General features: G+C 57.3%; 1 protein-coding gene across 1 annotated transcript in view; it reads right to left on the bottom strand.

Annotated features, from left to right (window-relative positions):
- Nucleotides 1-15868, bottom strand: part of GRM4 (glutamate metabotropic receptor 4) — a 92596-nt gene that overhangs the window by 18102 nt on the left and 58626 nt on the right. Inside the window, exons 4-6 of the mRNA XM_084754179.1 lie at nucleotides 11303-11438; nucleotides 8863-9017; nucleotides 7016-7156 (exon numbers count right to left, since the gene is read on the bottom strand). Of these exons, the coding sequence (XP_084610305.1) occupies nucleotides 7016-7156; nucleotides 8863-9017; nucleotides 11303-11438 (432 nt within the window). The remainder of the gene's footprint in view (nucleotides 1-7015; nucleotides 7157-8862; nucleotides 9018-11302; nucleotides 11439-15868) is intronic.

Genomic DNA, 15868 nt, shown 5'->3' with positions numbered 1-15868 from the left:
CCCCTCCCAGGTGAGGGGCGCTCAGGCTCCATCCTTGGCTTCTTCTCCTCTTTCCCTGGCCAGAGGTCCTTCAGCAAGCTCTGCGACTAACCTGACCCCTGCTCAGCACTGTCATGCCCTGCCCAGACCCTGCCACCTTTCACCTGGGCCACCGCCATCTCTGCCATCCATCTGCAGTCTCCTTCCCAGGCAGCTCACGGAAGGGACAGTTAGAGCCTCAGGAGGACCCTGCCACTCTCATACACATGGCTAAATGCCATGAGATCCAGGCCGCCCCTCCCCCTTGCTCTGCCTCAGCCCAGTGGGAAAGTCTCAAGGCTTCCTAGCTCTGGCCAGGCTTGAACCCACCTCAGGAGCGTTGTGCACAGTGCCCTCTACCTGGCATGAGCTCTGCCACTCTCCTCCCTGCGCTCTCTCACTCCCCTAGAGGTGTTTGCTTGAGCATCACTCACTGTCAGTCTCAGGGAGACCTTCTAGGCTCCCAGAACTTCCCTCCAACGTCCTCCCAGGCCGGGCTCTCTCCTCGCTGGAGCTGTCAGGCTACACCACTACCCTGGCTAGACTGCCGGAGAACTCTGAGGCAGGTCTGCTCCAGCACAGGCTGGCTCCACTTCCCTAGAACTGGGATTACAGGCACAGACACACACATGCGCGCACGCGTGCACGGCTGCCATGTTTAAATGGGTTCTAGATCAAGCTCAGCCCTCCATTCTTGTGAGGCAGACGCTTTGCTGACTAAGCTACCTCCCAGCCTCATACTCAGGCAGTGATTTCCCGGCTGAGCACCCAAGAGAAGGGCTTGGAGTCGAGACTCAGCTTCCTCTGGCTACCAAACAACTGACAAGTTTGAACAACTAGGAGTTCCTAATGGGTGCAAGGCTGGCACACAGTAGGTGCTCCCAAAATACTGTCCTTCCTCCCTTTTCCCAGAAGGAAGGCTTCCTTGGTCCCTTTGAGGAGGAGCCAGGCGTGGTGGCGCACGCCTTTAATGCCAGCACTCGGGAGACAAAGGCAGGCAGATCTCTGTGAGTTCGAGGCCAGCCTGGTCTACAAAGTGAGTCCATGACAGCCAAGGCTACACAGGGAAAACTTGTCTCAAAAACAAAAAGAAAAACAAAACAAACAAACAAACAAAAATGCTGAGGAAGCCTGGCGCAGGACATGGTTAAAGCCCTGGGTCCAAATCCCAGACCTACCAGTTACCCAGAAACCTTAAGTCCTTAACCGCACTCAGTGTCAGGTTTCTCACCTGCAAAAGGGGTTACCGTAAAGATGAGACGCACGGGCCTACGACAGACCTTGATGGCACATGAATGAAAGCCGTTTAAACCAGCTCTTGGGGGAGCTGTGGCTGTTGTAAATGTGCAGCGAGCACAGTGGGGAACTAGCCCTCCCTACCCAGCCCCAGCCATCCCAGGCTGCCCTCCCTCTCCGGACTTCCAGCCTCTGGGAGCAGCCAACAGTAAATTTTCCTATCTCCTCATAAACCGAGCCTTCCTCCGCTCAGCCATCACCTGGCTGGCAGCGCTGTCAAAAAGACGGATGCCACATCTGCTTTGTTTATGACTTTAATTCCCAGGCCTGCTCAGCGCGCTCCTGGGGAGGGGCTGGGCATAGAGGAGGCAGGTGGCAGGCATTGCCCTCCTGGGCCTGAGAGCCACAGAGCTGCCCCTCTCCGTGACCCGTGACCCGTCTCACTCAGTGTGGGCAGCCATGGCCCAGCAGCAAATCAGCTCCCATTGTCCCAGGGAGGCTGGGGGAGGGGGGAGGGGGGGAAGGGAGCCCTTCTCATCCCAGGGCTCTGGAGGCTGAGCAGGGTGGCAGGACGCCAGTTACAAATGACGACCTGCTCAAGGTCACACCGGCAAACGGTAGCAGCACGATGCACACCGGCCTACAAGCTCCCATAGCTTCGTCTGGAAAATACCAGTCCACGTGGATGCTTTCCTTACCTGCGTCCCCACACAGGCCTCCTGACCCTGTCACTGCATGCCAGCCCTCTATGCCTTGAGTGATGCTGAGACCTCTGACACCCCCCAAAACCCCCCCACTTTGACAGACTCCCAAGGAATGAGGGCTGCTTCTCCCTGTCCTCCAAGGACCCAAGACTGAGCTCCCCTGACCCCAGTGTGGCCTTTTCGCTGCCTCCCTCCTCCTTATCCCAAACAAAGCTGCCCCAGGATGAAGCTGGTCTCCCCTCCTCCAGCAGCTGTCATCACCCCTGCGGCAGGGGTGGGGTGGGAAGGGCATTGCTTGGACACAGCAAGAGTGGTCCTTGCTCCCTGTGACATCTCACGGAGCAGGGCAGGCAGGGCCTTGAAAGCAGAGGCGTGGTGACAGGAAGACTGCTCGAAGCCAGGCTGCGGTGCCGCGGGGAGGTGGGGACACAGGTCCCACTGGGTGTCTGGCTGCCTGGGATGGCTGAAGATAAAAGAGGCCCAGGGCTTAGAGGAGGAAAACAGAAGAGAGAGATGTGGGGCTCGACAGGCCACCTGCCTCGGCTCCAAGGCTGCATCCTGCCAGCTCTAGCACCGTGATTCTTGACCGTGGACTCAGTTTTCTCCTCTGCAAAATGGGTGCTAGCCCCGAGACAGTCTAAACCACCCACCCTCAGGATGGTGGAGTTCTTTCTACCTCTCCTACAGCAGACAGTTCAGTACCAAGAGAATCAGACTATTCAAATCCCAAACATTCTACACACACACACACACACACACACACACATACACCATCAGTGCCTGTCTCACACATACACACACACACACACCCCATCAGTGCCTGTCACACACACACACACACACACACACACACATACACACACACACACCATCAGTGCCCGTCACACACATACACACACACACACCATCAGTGCCTGTCTCACACACACACACACACACACATAAACACACACACACCATCAGTGCCCGTCACACACATACACACACACACACCATCAGTGCCCGTCACACACATATACACACACACACCATCAGTGCCTGTCTCACACACACACACACACACCCACACACACACACACACACACCATCAGTGCCTGTCTCACACACACACACACACACACACATCAGTGCCTGTCTCACACACACACACACACACACACACACACACACCATCAGTGCCTGTCTCACACACACACACACACACACACACACACACACCATCAGTGCCTGTCTCACACACACACACACACACACCATCAGTGCCGTCACACACACACCTCTTCAGGTCTTCGCTCACGCTGTGTCCTCACATGGAGATGGGCAGGGTCTTCCATGAGGTGCCGTCCCTCCGTGCTAGCCTGTCCATCTGCTCGTGCCTAAGCCAGTGACTGCCACTCTCTTCCCCCTCTTAGCTACAAAGTCCCAGGTGCAAACTCTGGTGTACGGGAACCGTGGCTCCAGAAGCAGACGGGCTGAAGTGGGGGAGGGGTCGGCAGGGGTGGGGGAGAATCACCCGCAAGCTTGAGGCCAGCCTGGGTTACAGAGGGAGACTTGGTCTCACAAACAAACAACAGCCAGGCTCGGTGGCACACACATATCTATAACCCTAGTGCTTGGGAGGTAGAAACAGGGGGTCGAGAGTTCAAGGTCACCCTCCACCACATCAAGGTCACCCTCTGCCACATCAAGGTCACCCTCCACCACATCAAGACTCTGAGACCAACCCAAGCTACCAGAGACCCTGTGAATGAGATTACAGCTCTGTGGTAAGGTGCCTGACTTCCCTGGTAGAGTCAGGTGTGAGTATTTGAGAGTCCCCATATTCCCCTCAGATTCAGGGTCCCATGCCCAAGTCCCCATTAAAGTCACCAAGGGAGCTTTAAAAAGCCAACCCCACTCACGACGGGGGCCCTGATCTGTGATGGGGACCCTGAGCACTCCCCGGGCGGCCCTAATGCACAGCCAGTCTTGAGAGTTTCCGCCTCAATTCAGAAAGTGCCTTTATCAGAACCTCACTTCCTGCTGCGGACCCCCTGGGCCAGCTCACATCAGCCCCATTTCTGAGAAGAACAAACAAAAGCCAGGGCATCACAGAGCTGGCCCCAGGCACCCTGCAAGGCTCCACACTCTGAGAAGACCTCTGCCTGCCAGAGGCTGAGCTGAGCTGTGACAGGAGGGGACTCCAGAAAACCCTGGTCCTCACCTACACACTGGAGCAGGACATCCCAACTGTCCCCCTTTTCCCACCCTGGGGGCCGGCTCCGGGAAGCCACCATCATGGTGTCCACACAATGTTTCACCCCCACGGGAACACAGGGAGGGCAGGAGTGGGCAGGACACACGATCAGCCTGCCACGAGGGCTCAGCCTCCATTTATAAGCACATCTGTACTTCCGCGTGTGTGTGTGTGTGCATGTGCGTGTGTGCATGTGTGTGCTCACATGTGTGTGTGTGTGTGCGTGCATGTTTATGGGAGGTATACATATGCAATATGTGTGCAAAGGTCAAGAGACAACCTCTGTTCCCTTTCACAGGTATCTTTTGCCTTTGCTTCGCAGCAGGGTTTCTCGTTGGTCTAGAACTCAGTGCAGTGAGCTGGGCCAGCTGTCCAGGAAGCCCCAGAACCCACCTTCCACCTCTCCATCCCTGGGGTGACAAATGCAAACCATGCCTAGGTTTTCCCTTTTTATTTATATATGGTTTTGAGTGTATGAGTGATTTCCCTGCATGTATGTATGTGCGCATGTATTACATGCAGTGCCTATGGAAGCCCAAAGAGGCTATCAGATGCCCTGGAGCTGCAGTTACAGACAACTGTGAGCCACCCTGTGGGTACTGGGAACTGAACCCGGGTCCTCTCCAAGAGCAGCCAGTGCTCCTCCTTAAGCGCTGAGCCGGCTCTCCATCTGGGGGTTGTAGGGGCTGGAACTTAAGCCCCCCACACTTGGGAGGTAATGGCTTTACCCACAGAGCCAGCCCCACATGTGCGTCTTGCGCAGCTACCGTGATTATTGCCTGATATGTGCTGTGCAGCCTCTGATGTGCCGCTTGGCCCCTCTGACTCTCCATAGCTCCTCTTTTACACTTGAGTGGTAAAGGTTTCTAGAGCTGGGAGGATGAAATGAGATCGTGTCAATCAGGAACCTAACGTGGAGAAGCAGGCTCATACAGGACACGTGAACCTCCACATAAGACCACACACACACACACACACACACACACACACACACACACACACGCCCCGCTCAGGCCCAGCACTCATGCACACACATAGCTTCACACACATTCTGCTGCCCAGACACCCAGAGCTTGGCTGTGAGCTGTACTGTGACCCAGGAGGAACCCACTGCCCAGTGGCTGCAGCCACCAGAGGGCAGCATACTTCTCACGCACCCAAACCTCACACCTCCTCTTCATCATGGCTCCCTCCCGCCCTGCGCCAGGGAACCTCAATCCTCCTCGTCTCCAGCCCCACTCTGCCCAAGCTGCCACTTGAGGGGACAAAAGACAGAAGTCTGCACCCCTACCCCTCCGTGAGGTACCACATGGAGGCAGCACCCAAAGCCACCTGTCCCTGGGTCCCCAGGGGCTCCTGCTGCAGAGCTGTGCTGACCCAGAGCATCCATAGCCTGGGTCCAAATGCATATGAAGCAAGTGCCAGGCTGTAACTTTGGGGGGCGGGGTGCCTGGAGCTCAGGCCTCTGTTCAAATCCTGCCCCCACCCCCAGCACCTGTGTGAACAAAGACCCCCTTCTCAGACCTCCCCTACGTGACTCCTCTGGGGCTCAGTTTCCCCATAACGCATGCCTGTGGTCGCGAAGGGCTGCTGCCCCTCCCCCACAGCTCTTCCTACTCCGTTTCAAATGGGTTTTGTTTCTACAGCGCATCTCCCTCTGACACATCCCATGATTTATTTATCTTGTTTATCATCTGTCTCTCCATTAGAATAAAAACTCCATGAGGATTCAGACTCTCTTGTTCTCCATCGTCCACAAGAGCGGGCCCAGGCGGCCTATGAGGCAGTCAAGTGCCTGCTGGGTGGCCGAGGAAGCCCTGACGGGTGAGAGGTGTGCTGTCCTGGCAGCAGTGGACACCAGCACGCAGGTCAGTCCAGTATGGTGACCCCAGGCAGTCAGAGTTGGACAGTGCCTCCGGTGAGACCTCAGAGCTGGTTCCTCCTCCCAGCGCTGCTCTCCAGCGGGAACACAGTGTAGCCTTCCCACTCGGACCTCTCAGGGCTGCTGTGGGCTACACCCTCCTCTGCCTACAGCCCTGTCCCTCAACCCTACCAGCTCCACCATTGGGCCAAACACACTGCACATCCATAATGTGGATGTTTCTGAACCATCGGATGTTCGGCGGTTTCTGAACATCAGCCCTCAAGCATCTCTAGCTGGGCTCTTGGCTCTTCCAGGGTTGGCTGGAGAACGTGGGCTGATGGCCAGAACTGGCTGGAGTTCAGGGGCCTAGCACCTGGCCCCACTGCCCGCTGGCACTGCCTCCACCCCCACTTCTTCAGGCTCTGCTTCCAAAGAGCCTACATCCCCTAGGCCATACAGGCTCCACCTCCCTAAAGCCCAAACCCCTTGATAGGCACATCCCTTAAGTCTCCACCTTCGGCAGGCCCCACTTCCCTAGGCCCCACCCCCACAGGCCCTACCTCCTGCAGGCATTGCCCCTTAGGCCACACCTCCCTAGGCCACACCTCCGCAGGCCCTACCTCCTTCAGGCACCGCCCATTAGTCCCCACCTTCTGCAGGCACCACTTCCCTAGGCCACACCTCCTGCAGGCTCCGCCCCTTAGGCCACACCTTCCCTAGGCCACACCCCCACAGGCCACACCTCCTGCAGGCACCACCCCTTAGTCCTCACCTTCTGCAGCTACCACTTTCCTAGGCCCCACCTCCTGCAGGCACCGCCCCTTAGGCCACACCTTCCCTAGGCCACACCCCCACAGGCCCCACCTCCTGCAGGCCCCACCTCCTTTGCGCGCCGCCCCCTAGGCCACACCTCCCCAGGCCCCACCCCCACTGGTCCCACCACCGGTGCGTGCTCACTGGTGCACTTCTTGATGTGGCTTCCCTTCTTGAGGGCGTGGCGGCTCAATTTACAGTGGAAGTTGTCCTCCCAGAACTCGGCGAACCAGATGTTGCGCCTGTTGTTGTCTAGCGTGCGGCTGGAGAAGTATCGGTCGAACCCTGGCAGGAAGTGAGGATGTCAGGGCCTCCTCCCCTCATGCACCCAAATTACCGGGGCCAGGAAGGGAAAGGGTGTCCTCTGCCTCAGGGGGGCCAAGCAGTTAAAACAAAACAAAAAATGGGAAGGAGGGAAGAATGAGAGGATACAAGGGATGGGATAACCACTGAGATGTAACAGGAATAAATTAATAAAAAATTTTTTAATTAAAAATAAATAAATAAACAAAACAGAAAACATGGGAGTCATCTTATGCCATGCAAAACAAAAAGATCTGGGTTAGGTCCCAGGGGAGCACATAAAATTCAGAGTCACAGCCTCCTGGATCAGGCCCATGGAAAAGGCACATGGAAAAGGAACAAAGGCCAGAGAAGACAGGCAGCCCAGGGCCTACACCTTCCTCTCCATCTAGGCAACCACCATCTGCTCCTCCTCTGCAAGCTGCCCAGCTCCCTCCCGCCTCAGGGCTGGCGCTAACAGGGCACTGCTCCCCTCCCCTGCCCAGAGACCCTCGGCAGCTCAACTCACACAGAAGCTAGGGCCTAAGTAGCAGGGCGAGATGAAGTCAGCCCTGTGGTGGTCTAAGTAACTCTGTCATGGGGACTATTATGGGATGTTGAGTAGCATCCCCGGACTCCACCCACTAGACTCCAGGGGCATCACCCACGTACTATGACAACCAATAGCATCTCCAGAGACGCCTTTAACCCCAGCGTTAGGGAGGCAGAGGCAGGCCTGTGAATTCAAGACCAGCTTAGTCTACACAGTGAGTTCCAGGGCAGCAGGGCTACAGAGTGAGACCCTGTCTCAACAACAGATGAGAACCAACGCCCTTTAAAACTTCCCCCGTGTTCCAGAGGAAAAGGGGGTCCTTCCATCTTGGGTTCAAACCCCAGCTCTGCTGCTGCTACAGGACGGGTGACTCAATGGCAGAAGCCAAATGAAGAGCCTGGCAGGGACTGACATCTGCCAGCAGCGAGGGTCGTTCCGAGCTCGGTGTGGCTCAGGGTGGCTGAGGTGGTGTGGAATTTTCCACTGCCTATGCTGGCTGGGCCTCAAGGAGAAGCAAGGACATTCTGTGTGACCTTCAGGAAGTGATGAAAAATGGGGTGGAGGGGCTGCCTCCTGAGGTCCTTTCCAGGCCTGTCAACTCTTACTGAGTAGAATTTGGGCAACAAGAAGAGGCCCCGGGAGCCTGGGAGCTGGTTCCCCTTCCTGAGACCGAGTCCTGCCACGTCAGGCCATTACCAGGACAGTGACATTGTGCCTCCCATTCCGCAAGTCTCTGGCCAGAGAGGTTTATTCCTGCCAAGATGCCCTAAAGGAAGGGGATCTGGGGCAGGGCAGAGAGGAAGAGGCAGGGCGGAGCTGGGAGGCCCGACCTGAGCTGGCCTCACCCAAACTTGCAGCCCTGCAGACTTCCCTCTGCAGCGCTCTCTCCAAGGCAGGGAAAGGTCCCAGAGAAGAGAGGGGTGAGGCTGGACAAGCAAGGGCCCCTCTCAGGCCACATGCCTCACACATCCCACCACCCAAAGCAGCTGAGAAACCAGGGGACCCAGGCCTGCCATGCGAGAGGCCCTTGCATGCAGGAGCTTATGAGAATGAAGAGACAAGCCAAAGCGGGGAACAGAAAAGGGTGGAAGTGGCCAGAAAACTCTGAAGGATGACTGGGGGTGGGGGGAGCACCATCCCCACCTGCCGGGCCTACCTCGCACGGACATCCTCTTGGGAAGAATGGTGACCGCACCCTCGGCCACCTCCTCGAGGCGCAGCACAGGGGCACTCTTGGAACCCCAACTGTCAGAGCCCATCCAGAAGAAGTGGCCCGTCTGGTTAGCCCTGCGGGCTGCCTCCAGCACCCTCCTGTGGGGACACAGCAGCCCAGCCACAGATAATGGTACCCCATGCGTCCCTGCCCCCCTCACAGCCCACGCCCATCCCCAGGCTATACCTGTGCTCCTTGCCCCTGACTCACAAGCCTAGAGTTGCCTCTTCCAGGGCTCCAAGCCTTCAGCTCCCCCACCGTTTGGCCTATGCTTGTCTGCGCATTTATAGTGACTGCTCTTGTCCAGGCCTGTTTCCGTGGACCCACACAAAGGCCACCATGTCTCCTTAAGTGCGTGTCTGCGTCATTTGGGCTCCAGGTGAGATCTGCCAACCCCTGACCTCTCAGAGGCATCCTCTCTGGGCACCAGGCCACCCCACACCAAGGCCATCATCACATGGGTATCCACAGGGGTTACCACTCCCTCCTGTGCCAGAAGCCGAGCCCTTCCTCAGCGGCTCCGGAGTGGAGGGGGGGGCCTCCAATGCTGGCCTCTCTTCCAGGTGCGCAGGGCAGGGTGGGGGGAACCTTTGCGGGGCACAGGCCAAGCCCAACACAGGGCTGAGGGGACACATGGCTCTCTACTGCCTTGAATTGGGTAGCCCTCAAGCCCAGCTCTTATGAGGAAAGAAGAGGAAGGTCCAGGAGTCCCTTGACCCTGATCCCTTGGAAGGAGGGCTGAGAGGAGTCAGAAACTGGCATGTGGGAGACAGGGTCCCCAAAAGCTGTCCCTGTCCTTCCCTGGTGAGGACCAGGGTATAGGTCCAGGACCCCCCGGGTGCTTGGCCTAGGCAGGCAGCAGCCTAGGGAAGGGCAGGGACTAAGCTTCTAGAGAGAAATTACTGTCCACAAGGCCCAGAACCTGCCTCCACGCCAGCCTGCGGTCACCCTGGGCCCCTGATCTCGTCTCTCTGCCAACTCCTGGCCCCTTCACAGGCCACGGCCCACCTTGGGCCACCACTAATGGTAGCTGGGGCGGCTGGCGGAACCACAGCCTCGGTCCTATTAATGCTTCCTGCATCTGAGAAGCCAAGAGGAGCAGGGATCTGATCCCACAGGCAGCCAGTCACCTGCATTTATTTTTACCTCAGGCTGCTTCTGAAAACACAGCGGATTTCCAGAAACAGCCCCACTCGTGCCAGGCTGCCCAAGTGGCTCAAGAGAGTCCCACCCAGCCCCTCCCTAGGGACAAGGACCCAGACCTTCCCCCTCCCTCCCAAAGGGAGGATTATTTGAACTGGAGTACCCTCGGAAGCAATGGCCCCAAAGTGGACATGGGCCTGGCTCTAGGGGTGTGAGGGGAACCAGAGGGGTAAAGGCGATGGCTCAGGGAGGCCTAGCCACTAGCAGCCATCTCCTTGAGGGCACAAAGAGCTCTGGCACCAGGATGTGGGGACCTGTGAACCCTGAGGGGAGGTTCATACTGCTCTGAGCATCCTGGAGCGCATCCACGTGAGGCTGTCTGCTCGGAACCCCTGCCTGAGTGCCCCTGGCATTCCTCTGTGTTGCTTTAACACAGGGCTCCAGGCTACGGTGTGGGAAAGGGTTGAAAGGGACAAGTGGGGCCAGCACTGAGTTAGAGTGTGCCAGTGATGGGTCACTGAGCCCGGGGCTGGCTTTCCTCTGTGAAAGCAGTCCCACCATCCCACTTCTCTCTCAAAGGGAAACCTCTGGGACCTGACACTTGGGTTTCTGGGAGGTGAGTCAAAGTAAGAACGGAGAGGGAAGGAGGGAGCTGGGGTGGTCTGCAGGGCTGTCCCCTAAAGGGGCGGGCAGGGTCTCCATAGTCCTTGCACGCAGGAGCCACAAGAGTCTGGGGTCCAGGATGAAACTGCCCTACCAAAGTGAGAGCATGGCCAAGCCCTATGCCCTGAGCTCACAGAGGGAAGAGCTGAGCTGTGCTCTGCTTTCGCTGAGCACCCACCTCATGCCGGGCCCCACTCTGTGGCTCTCAGCACCATCCTACGTTTGGTCCTCAAACACTACTGATCAAGGAATTGTCTTGTTTTGTTAACCAGCAAAGAGGCTCTGAGAGATTAAAAAAAAAAAAACTTGGCTGAGGCCACCCCTTCAGCTGGATCAGAACTGTGTGGCACAGCCTCAAGTCCACGAGGTAGCAGCCTTTGCCCTCAAGTGTCCTGCTTGCTGTCCTTGGCTGGCTGAATGAATGTAGGAAACGGGGGGGGGGGAGGAGCCCCATGATAGTAGCCTGCTCTAGCCCGGGAGCCCCACCACTCTGATGCATGCCTTGCCCATTCTCATCTCCCTGGAGGGGAGGCCTCCAGTGCAGCATGCCTGGGACACTCTGTCATGGCCACCCTACCTGATGTCATCCTCATTGGCAAAGATGATGATGGCTCTGGCATTGGATGTCTCCAGCAGGCGTTTGATGATCTTGTCAAACTCCCCAGACTTGGGTTCCCGGGGGATCTTCACTGACTGGGCAATACACACTCCTCCTGTGGAGAGGCCCATCCATCACCCGTCAGCTTGAGCGATGAGCTCCCCAAGTCTCCAACACACCCCAAAAGACTGTGACCTCTCCCCCACCCCACTCCTCCTGTGGAGAGGCCCGTCCATCACCCAGCAGCCTAAGTGATGAGCTCCCCACTTCTCCAACACACCCCAGGAGGCTGTGACCCCTCCAGAACCCCAATCATGATCACAAACACCCTGGTTGTTGACACTTTAGCACTCTGTGCCTCAGTTTCTCTAATTGAGGCTAGCAAGAGCCAGACTGCCTGTTGGAAATCTTGGTTTTTACCAGTTATTGCTGTGTAACCTCAAAGCAGTCACTCAACCTTTCTGTGTCTCAAAAATTGCATTTTATAAAGTGGAGATAGCAAGGCGACCTAGTTCACCGGCTTCTTGTGGAATCTGTGAGTCAGTGTGTGTGTGGGGGGGGGGGGAGAACCACTGTCTGGGACACAGCAAGTACCTGGGAGCACGCGCTATTTTTATCAGTATCACCTCAGAAGGTTCTGTGAAGGATTAAACCTGGTAACTAGTGTCCCCATACCCATGTCCACACACCTCCCAGGGCTACTGTCCCAAAGACCCGGCACCCCAAAGGTCCAGAGGGAGGGCTGCACGTGTGGCTGCTGGGGTGGGCCAGGGTGAACAGTGTCCCACGATGCGCCCTCGCTCTGCGGCCAGTGGCGACACCAGGAGCACTTTGAAGCTCCACGGCGCCCAGCTGTTCTTGCCAGCGGCCTCTCAGATGAGCACAGGCAGGAGGCTGTGCCGTTCATAGATTCACAGCCCACCCGTGCTCCCTCCCGTGGAGAGCAACATGACCAGCCCTGGATGGGACAGATGAGGAAACTGGAGGCCCAGATAGTCTGCCTGGGACAGCCCTACCCTGCCAGGAACTGGGGGACCACAACCAACAAGACCTTGGGGTCCCCTGATGAGGCATGGGAACAGCCAATAACTAACATGCGGAGTTCAGGCCCAGGGAGCAAGCCCTGTAGTAGGACCTCTGCCCTCCTATAGGTGCCACTCAAAACAGCATCTTCCCTGGGTCCAGGCCTCTCTTAAATCTATTCCTGCTATCCTGTGTCCTCTGGACTGCCACCTGGTCCCTCTACACGGACGCGATGTCCCCGGGTACCTAGCCACCTCTGCGTGGTACTCACAGCCTGTGGTGGACAGGAACCACACGGAAGCGCCACGTGGTGGCAGCTCCAGGGGCCACCTCATGACGGGACACAGAGCAGAGAGAGAGACAGCAGGAGGCGGCCAGCCAGATGGTGAAACATCCCATGGGCAAAGACACTCACTGAGGGTGGTGTTTCATCCAAGACACACATGTGTAAACACACACACACACACACACACACACACACACACACACACACACGCACGCACGCACACACTGGGGGAGATCTTTAGGTCACTCCTAGACACATAGTAAGTCCCAAACATGAGACCTCTGAGCAAGGCCTCTGAGAACTCACGGACACAGGAACCAGGCTCAGGGTCTCTGGTCAGGGCCTCCACCCCTTGCAGGCGCAGGCCACAGAGCGAGCCGGGAAATGGAGTGCTGCCCTCGCTGGCTGGCCGTATTCTAAGGATGGCGGTGGCGATGTTCCGCTCCTGCCAACCTGCCATATGGTCTCCCCAGTGAGAAAATGGGCCAATGGCGACATGTCTTCTTCCCCATCTGGGAAGGCAGATGGACAAGAGGAAGAGGCTGGCCCAGGCAGTGGGGACGGGCCACCTGGCTCAAGGAAGGAGTGGGGAGTTTATCGCTCTCCAGCGGGGAGAGAGTGTTAGGTTAAGTCCCACGCCTGGGCAGCGCATGCAGTCCTGCTGTGTACTGCACACTTCCTTTGCTGAGAAGAGCCTTAGGTGCCAGCAGCGCAGTGAGGGGTAATGTCTGTCCGGGCTCAGGAACTGTGGCGTGTGGCCTGGGAGGTGTGATGTTTAGGGAATGTCCCAAACAAGCTGGTTGTGACCTAACAGAGGACACATGCAGTTACCACTTTCCCAGTAGACAGACGGGGAAACTGAGGCACTTGGTGGAGATTAGGTGAAGTTTAAACCCAGACTGGCAGGCTATAGGGCCACCTGTTAGCCCACCGTGTGTGTGTGTGTGTGTGTGTGTGTGTGTGTGTGTGTGTGTGTGTGTTGGAGATGGGGTGTCTGAGCACAGAGGTGTGGGCATGCCTAGATGTGGACTTGGGTGAATGTTCACTGTGTCACTGCATCACAAGACAGCAAGTGCCCACAGTGTCATGACTTCACTGCCCACAGTCAACATGGTAGCTGGGGGAGTGGGGACAGTGAGCTGCCCCACAGGGTCTCACTCCCCGGACATGGCTCCCGGGACTGCCATGGTTCCCTGTCACAGCCAGAGAGACCCCTGGCCTCCGTGAGTCCGCATACCTGACCCCAGGGCAAATACTAACCGGGCAGGCATGGAAACTGAGGCTCAGAGCTGGCACACAGCCTAGCAGAGGTCACAGAAAGTGAGGAGCCATTCCTGCTGAGTGCCCAGAGCCTCTGTCAGGCCAAGGTCCTCTCCTGGAATCCTCCTAATCCACAGCAGACCCCGGGGTTGAGAGGCAGAGTCCCCACTGCCAACGTGGGCTCCCGTGTCCAGCCCCTGCCGCTGTCACCGTGGCACACTCTCACACTCCCTGGAAGCACTGTCCTCCCTCCCCACACCCTCAGGCTCTCGGTGAGCTTGTCCACACTTCGGTATAGAGCAATGGAAGCTGGCAGACAGACAAGAGACAACCAACCCCCAGGCCCCACGCAGACAGGACGAGGAAGGTTGGAGGAATCTGAGGTTCCCAAGGCTCCCTCTCCAAAGCCCTCCTGGGTCCCCTTTAGAAATCCCTCAGGTCATTCCCTACTCAGCCTCCCACCAGGAACTGGCTGCCAGATTCCTGTTCAGAACCCTGCTGCCATGCGCCAGCTGCAGGCCTGTGTTCTAGACAAGCCAGGGCCCAGTGTACTGGCCAGAGGCCGACACCACAGGGAGAAATACCTCTGATAACCTATGTCCCATGGGGCCCCTGATACTCCAGCAGAACAGAGGGTCCCGTACTTAGGGACACATAGCAGCAGGGGTAAGCCTCCATCAGAGTGCTGTGCTGACCACTGCCTGGTGTCCACTGAAAGCCTAGGGCTGAGGTCCCACCTCCCACATCTGCTCAGGCTCCTCCCCACTTGCTCAGGCTCCTCCCTACTTGCTCAGGCTCCTCCCCACCTACTCAGGCTCCTCCCCAGCCTCTTAGGCTCCACCTCAATTTTTCACAGCCCAAGTAGCAGCCTGTGGGCTTCTCCTCTCCTCTCTTTCCTTTTCTGAAAAATGCTTTTAAATGTAAAAACAGAGAGAAAAATAATGAAAAGACAAACCCTAGGAAGTCAAGTGGAAAAACCTATATTGCTGCAGAATATGCCGGATTGCAGAGGGAAAGCACAGGAGGGGTCCTCCCACCCATGCCAGGCTCCCTGCAGGAAGCAGGGCAGGCAGGAGGCAGTGGAGAGTCTCACACACACACACACACACACATGCACACACACACACACATGCACACACACACACACATGCACACACACACACATGCACACACACACACACACACACACACACATGCACACACACACATGCACACACATACACACACACACACACATGCACACACATACATGCACGCACGCGCGCGCACACACAAACACACGAGCGCGTGCCACACACCCTACTCCACTTTCTCTTCTTCTTTCCTAAGCCAGGCATCAGCAGCACCAGCCTCAAGCCTGCTCCCAGGAAAAGGGACAGAAACTAGCCCCATAGTGGGTGGGAGGCTGGCAGGGGCAAGGCCACGCCTAAATGATTAAGCGGGGTTTAGGGAGCACAGCTGGACCCGGTACTGTCTCATCTTCCCCTGAGGCTGCTCCAAGACGAGTTAGGGGTAGAGAGAGACAGGCTTGGCTCCCCCTGGGCCCAGCACGACACAGAGCTCCAGGTCTGGTCAGGCAGTGGCTCACTCAGGCCTGGCGCCCAGCATCACTCTGCCTGTTCCTGCCCAATCTTCCTCTCCACTAGGCATAGTCCAGCCTGCCTTATTCTCTCGCCCTCCTTAGCCACACTGTACATGTGTACACACACCAACATGTGTGACGTCACTACAGGCCTCCTGGGATCTGCCCGACCCCTGCCCTACAACAAGCCTTTGGGCAGGTTGCCCCCACCCCCACCCCCTGGCTGAGAGAGTCCTGTACCAACTGGCCACAGATTCTCCATTACCCACCAGCCCCTCCCCCATTGGGTTCCTCCACCCCAGGACATGTGCCAGGGGCCCATGGAGATAATCAGGGACACAGGACGGTGTGTATGCCCGCAGAGCCTGCAGTGACCTTCCCTTGGTGCTACCAC

Source organism: Acomys minous (genome assembly GCF_964271855.1).
Source record: "Acomys minous genome assembly, chromosome: 13".
Lineage (NCBI taxonomy): Eukaryota > Metazoa > Chordata > Mammalia > Rodentia > Muridae > Acomys > Acomys minous.
The sequence above is the reverse complement of the archived record's forward strand: the minus strand, read 5'-3'. Positions and strand labels throughout refer to the sequence as shown.